The following is a 6,000-nucleotide window of genomic DNA, read 5'->3' as shown; positions in this document are numbered from 1 at the left end:
GGCCCTCGCCAAGTTCCGACCATACCTCTACGGCCGACCTTTCCGCATAATAAACGACCACCATTCATTATGCTGGCTCGCGAGCCTCAAAGACCCCTCGGGACGATTCGCTAGATGGAGCCTTAGATTACAAGAGTATCATGTAACAGTCCTATATAAATCAGGACGCAAGCATCAGGACGCTGACTGTCTGTCGCGCTCGCCTATCGCCTTATGTCTAGAAGAAACAGCCGACAATTTTTCCGTTCTGGGGGCTATTAGTACAACCCAAATGGCGCAGCTTCAGAGGATGGACCCAGAGTTAGCGTCACTCGTCGAATACCTGCAGGGCGCGAACACCCGTATCCCCCGTGTTTTTCATCATGGGCTACAAACGTTCACTCTACGTGGTAAGGTGCTCTACAAGCGAAATTTTGCTAACAGTGAAGAGACATTTCTCCTTGTTGTGCCATCCGAGTTGCGCCCAGATATATTGAGTGCCTGTCAAGATGAAACCACCTCCGGCCACCTTCGTACACTTGTACGAATACTGCAAAGGTATTATTGAGGTTACTCCCATCGGTGCGGGCCTATGTACGCTCATGTGGTGACTGCCAACGTCGGAAGTCTCCGCCATTGAAACCCGCTGGATTTCTTCAGCCTGTTGCTCCGCTGAAGACCCCTTTCCATCAAGTGGGCTGGACCTTCTCAGTCCTTTCCCGAAGTCCTCGTCTAGCAACCGTTGGGAAGTCATCGCGACGGACTATACCTAAAACGGTACGCAGAGACAGCGTCCCTTGTTAAAGGTACTGCAGCCGAAGTGGCGCAATGTTTCGTTCATAACATCGTCCTACGTCATGGCGCTCCCGCCGTGGTAATAACTGGTCGTGGAACAGCTTTTAGGGCTCGCCTAACCCGGTTGGTCATGACCCTGACTCACACTAGCCATCGACACGCGACGGCGTATCACTCTCAGACCAACGGGTTGGTGGAGCACCTCAATCGCACCCTCATCAGCAGGGTTTCTATGTATGTGGACGCAGAATATCGCACCTGGGATGCGATTTTGCCATATATAACTTTTGCGTACAACACCGCCACTCAAAAGACGACGCGGCTGACCCCGTTCCAGCTTGTCTTCGGTCGCCAAGTGAGCACGCCGTTGGATGCCATGATGCCAGTTGGTCCTTCTTGCGGCTCTGACACCGAACTTGACGCCGACATCTTTGTTCAGCATGCTGAGGAAGCGCGGCAACTCGCACGCTTCAGAATCCACCGACAACAGGCGAAAGACGCTGCTCGGTATAACCTCAACCGAAGAATCGTCACTCACAAGCCGGGCGACTTCGCGTGGGTGTGGACACCTGTTCGTCATCGCGGCTTATCTGAAAGGTTACTACGTCGATACATCGGCCCTTATGAGATTGTTCGCCGTATCAGTCCTGAAGTTGTGCACGTGGTTCGGCTGAAGCCCTATCACGATCGTGCATGACTGAACTTTTCGTCAACGCCGCTGGGTCCTTGTGACATTTTAGCACTCCTACTAGCACCGCGTCGCATCGAGTCGATGCTACAGAGGAGGGAGGCAGTGATACAAACTATAGTCGACGATGAAGCGTAGACAACGAAGTTGGTTGCCTGCAATCGCGCTCGGACCGCTCTTCGACTTCTAGGCTCTTCTAGGCTGTGGAATTTCCTGGACTTTTGGCGCAATATATATATATATATATATATATATATATATATATATATATATATATATATATATATATATATATAGTCCATGAAGTCCATGTGTACAGGCGCCTCTTGGGCTGTTGAAAATGAGTATTCGCTATGGTCAGGTTGTTTTCTTGACAAAACTCTACTAGCCTCTGCCCAGTAGCATTCAAGTCTCCTATGAGAAAAACGACGTCTGATGATGGGGTGCGGTCTAAAAGGCATTGTAGGTCCGCATAAAATCGCTCAATGTCAGCTTCTTCAGCAGCAGTGGTCGGTGCATAGACTTGGATAACTGTTATGTTGAAAGGCTGACCTTGGATCCGAAGTGAAATCATTCGGTCGTTTTTGGGGTTGTACCCTAGCACTGCTTTGCCCATTCTTCTGTTTACTATGAGAGCGACCCCATTCCTTCTCTTGGATTCGTGCCCACAAAAAAAGACATAATGGTCGCCGGAGTTAAATTCTCCCATTCCGGTCCACTTGAGCTCGCTGATACCCAAGATATCAATGTTCAATCTGTCCATTTCTCGCTTGACGACATCCAGTTTACCTTGCGTCATAGATCTTACATTCCATGTTGCTATGTGATATATCTCCTTGCAACATCGGACTTCCCGGTCGCTTCCCGACACATCCACAACTGAGCGTCGTTTTGGCTTTAGCCCAGCCGCTTCATTCGTCCTGGAGCTACTAGGAATCGCCCTTTGTTCATCCCCAGTAACATGTGGGACGCCTTCCAACCTGGGGGGCTCATCTTCCGGCGCCATATCATTGATGGTATTGTGACTGGCCATAGGGTTTTCTTGGCAGGAAATACTGGAGTGGGTTGCCATTACCTTCTCCAGTGAATCACATTTTGTCAGAACTCTCTGCCGTGACCTGTCTATCTTGGGTGGCCCTACACAGCAGAGATCACGACTTCATCGAGTTTCGCAAGCCCCTCCGCCACGACAAGGCAGTGATCCATGAAGGGGAGATACACGCGTATCTATGTGTAAATTCTTGAACGCTCACCTTGCATCCCTCAGCGAGGCACATGCCACCGCCAATGAGAATCATGACCCCCCATTGAGCTCGTTCGCTGGCCTCTCGCCACGTGATGATAGGCCGGCTCCGGGGATTTTTCGGGTCCTTGGGAATCACGAATAGGAGAAACGTAGCTATCATGGCCGGGGCGGAAGACTTTATGTACCTGCGTTAAGAGGAGCGGGAAGAGAAACCACGCTTCATGAGAGCCTCTACTGCGGAGACTACACGTATGACTGCCTTAACAGGGTTTCACCGTTGAAGCACTCGCAGCAGGGGCATAGTACGCCATGTGCCAGCGCGCGTATGAAAGCTCAAACCTGGTGCTTTTCTTATGCATAGCTTGGTACAGCTATTTTCATTCGTTTCGCAATACGTTGGTATTCAGTCCTACACAATTAGAAGTTGTCATGTAAATTTTAGTTCAATATGTCGAGCTTTCTAATTCAACAGATCAGCTGCAAACTCCCTACCGTTTATTCTGCTCGGCTAGAGACATCTAGTGAGCCACAAATTGTGACTTCTATACTGCACAGTGCCTCATGATATCATTTATCTCAGTGTGCGTTTGTGGTAGATATTACCGTAGGCTTCTCTCGAACACAATGTTATGCATAATGTACGACCGCTCATACAGAGCACAAGCTGTTAGGACTACGGCGTCAGGAACGTTTTGCTTATAGTGAACTCTTTGTATGCAGCTAAGAGCCTAAGCGTAGATTGATACTGCATAGCAAAACAAAACAAAAACACATATTGCGGTTGGTATTATTGAGTTATGGGGCTACAAAATAACAAGAATTTGGCGTCCGAGTTAGGATCTGTAGGTATGAAAAATAAAATTTAGAGGGTCTTTTAGATGTCTCTTATGAGGAGAATGGCAAAACCCTGCCCTTCCTCTCCTATCATTTGCCGCTCATCGTATGCCTCTTATCGGCGTTTGTTGCAGTGCTAAATATAATTATAATTGGTATACAGTACAGGAAAGAGGCAGTATCTTTCACACTTTCTCCGGCAAGTGCGTTTGGATGGTACACCATCGCTCCTGTTGCGTGGCGTTCCTTGACCTGCGTTCAAGTGTGGGATCGCAGATGGCAGGAACGCTAGACAAGAATATATCTCACGAAATCTCGCGGAATATGACAGATCTCGCGCACAAATCTTGCGCACACCTCTGGCGCATTGGATTTCGTTCATGAGCCTAGAAAGGTTTTCGCCTTAAAAGAGATTACGCAGTTGCGCTTTTCCATGTATTTGGCGTCAGCGACAACTCAGGACGCCGCCTGATAGTGGGCAGTCGTGGCAGACTAATTCAATGGTCAGAACGACATGCACTTCAGAAGACCTTGGCATTCCTCAAGAAACCCTATACTAAGTTCTAGCTCGAATACTGGAGCTATTGTATTCGTCAAGTTGCTGCAATTTCACTATTATTCGTCAAGTTGCTGCAATTTCACTATTATATTTACTGTCCTTTTATTCTTGTTTGTTTTTTTCTGCTTTTTCAGCATAGACAATTTTCTTCCCACCAGTATGGCACCCATTTTCCCGATTAATGGCGCACTCACCTTTCGTGAGGAATTAATTCCACCCATCCAGGGAACATCTGGGGCTTCATGGTGAACCACAATAGGATCATCGATGTCATGAGGAATGTGACACATATTTCTGGAAAACTGCAATAGAGCAATTGAGTGAGGGATATTTATACACACTACCAATGCCTATTATGTGCAAAATCTACTATGTACGCAATCAATCAATGAACCCGTTTGGTGTTAATCAGTAAGGTGATCTAGGATCCTTCATAGCGCCATCATGAGATGAGGTCGCTGGTAGCACACTGATAACAAAGAAACAACTGCAAGGAGAAACACTGTATTCGATTCTGCGATTAAGTTTGCATTCTTTTTGTAAACTTCTAACAAATAATGCATGTTTAAATCATTGGCTTTAGAGCTCCGCTATTTTTGAGCATAGATAACGGTGAGTTTATTTCATTTGACTTGTTTTAGTGCCAGAGGATGATAATTTGAGTTTGCCTGGATTTGTCTGTTGTGGGATTTGTCTTGCGAAAGCGGCGAGGAAACGTTCAGTAGGTCCAGATTTTAAGTCACATATGTGGGACGTGCCGGATGGGCGTCGCCGCGTACAAAGCCACCCAAAATAAACTTCCGCTGTCACCATTTTAAATCCAGATCAGAGTTTCGCAATAATTCTAGAAGACGAGAAGTCACTTTCCTAGACTCCTGGTAAGCAACAGCTCGAACAGAGTTAACCGTCTTACAATCGTGTCCAACAGAAGGGAAAGTTGGGCGAGTTACCGACCAATCTTTGACTCCACACAGGTGTTGTATCGACATCCACAGCAAAGAACTAGAGAGGTGATAGAAGCATTCTACATCGCCTCGTGTAGAAATAGTGTCAGCAAGCCTTCGCTCTCGCTATCGAAGAGGAAAATCAGCTATATTCGCAGTTTTTTACCTTCGTTTCTTTGTCTTCTTTGCTCCAGGTTTTTCGTTACTTAGTAAGCTTCGTTTCCTTCCCAATGAATCAGTTGTTAAAAAGGCGTCTGTCCCGTGTTTTTTTTTCTGTGTCTCTGTGTTCGATAGCGCCCAACCAATCATCATGACAGCCGTGTACAATTTAGGGAAGCGAGTAAGACACCATTTAAGAGTAAGACACAGCGCTTGTCTCCGTGTCCACTTGCTCTTTCCGCCTTCCTTTGTGCGTTATTATTTCCTGTTTAAGAATGAATCACCAACATGCCCAAACCTATTCTCTGCTAATGAGCATAGAAATCTTCAGCCGGGGCACTGATAATTCTCGAATATGCATATTGTCGAACAGGATGGCAAAAGTGGTCTCATCTCTGCATCTCAGCCAAATAGGCAGAATGAGGACAACAAAATCCGAATCCGACTGCAATAATCGGCTCATATAGGATATGTCGGGCATACGCCTTTGTCCTGTTACTAGACCAGCCCCCCCCCCCCCCCCCCCCCCCCCACCCAATACGTGGAAAACAGTGTTCCATGGACACACTTGCCCCTATTCGAATCGTCTGGGCACAAGGTCATGCCTTTCTTCTTGGAAACGAACACGCCAATGGTCTCTCCCGAGGTCTGACCTGCCGGATACACGGGAAGAAGCCAGACTATCTTGTCCGAGATCCCCCTCCCCTCCCCCTTCTTAATCTCCATGTCGCACACATATTCCTCAAGACAGCGGAGGCCATAGCGTGATGCCAGCCTCACTCTCCCAAACTGCTAA

General features: G+C 47.4%; 1 protein-coding gene across 2 annotated transcripts in view; it reads right to left on the bottom strand.

The window, feature by feature from the left end:
- The window catches only part of LOC146197674 (Na(+)/citrate cotransporter-like), a 39,775-nt gene that overhangs the window by 9,640 nt on the left and 24,135 nt on the right, over positions 1–6,000 (bottom strand). For both annotated transcript variants that reach the window (XM_084599588.1, XM_084599589.1), the window contains exons 10-11: positions 4,296–4,403; positions 2,716–2,893 (exon numbers count right to left, since the gene is read on the bottom strand). In XM_084599588.1, coding sequence (XP_084455714.1) covers positions 2,716–2,893; positions 4,296–4,403 — 286 coding nt within the window. The remainder of the gene's footprint in view (positions 1–2,715; positions 2,894–4,295; positions 4,404–6,000) is intronic.

The sequence above is a fragment of the Amblyomma maculatum genome, chromosome 3 (assembly GCF_055883805.1).
Source record: "Amblyomma maculatum isolate TAMU_Amacu chromosome 3, ASM5588380v1, whole genome shotgun sequence".
Lineage (NCBI taxonomy): Eukaryota > Metazoa > Arthropoda > Arachnida > Ixodida > Ixodidae > Amblyomma > Amblyomma maculatum.
The sequence above is the reverse complement of the archived record's forward strand: the minus strand, read 5'-3'. Positions and strand labels throughout refer to the sequence as shown.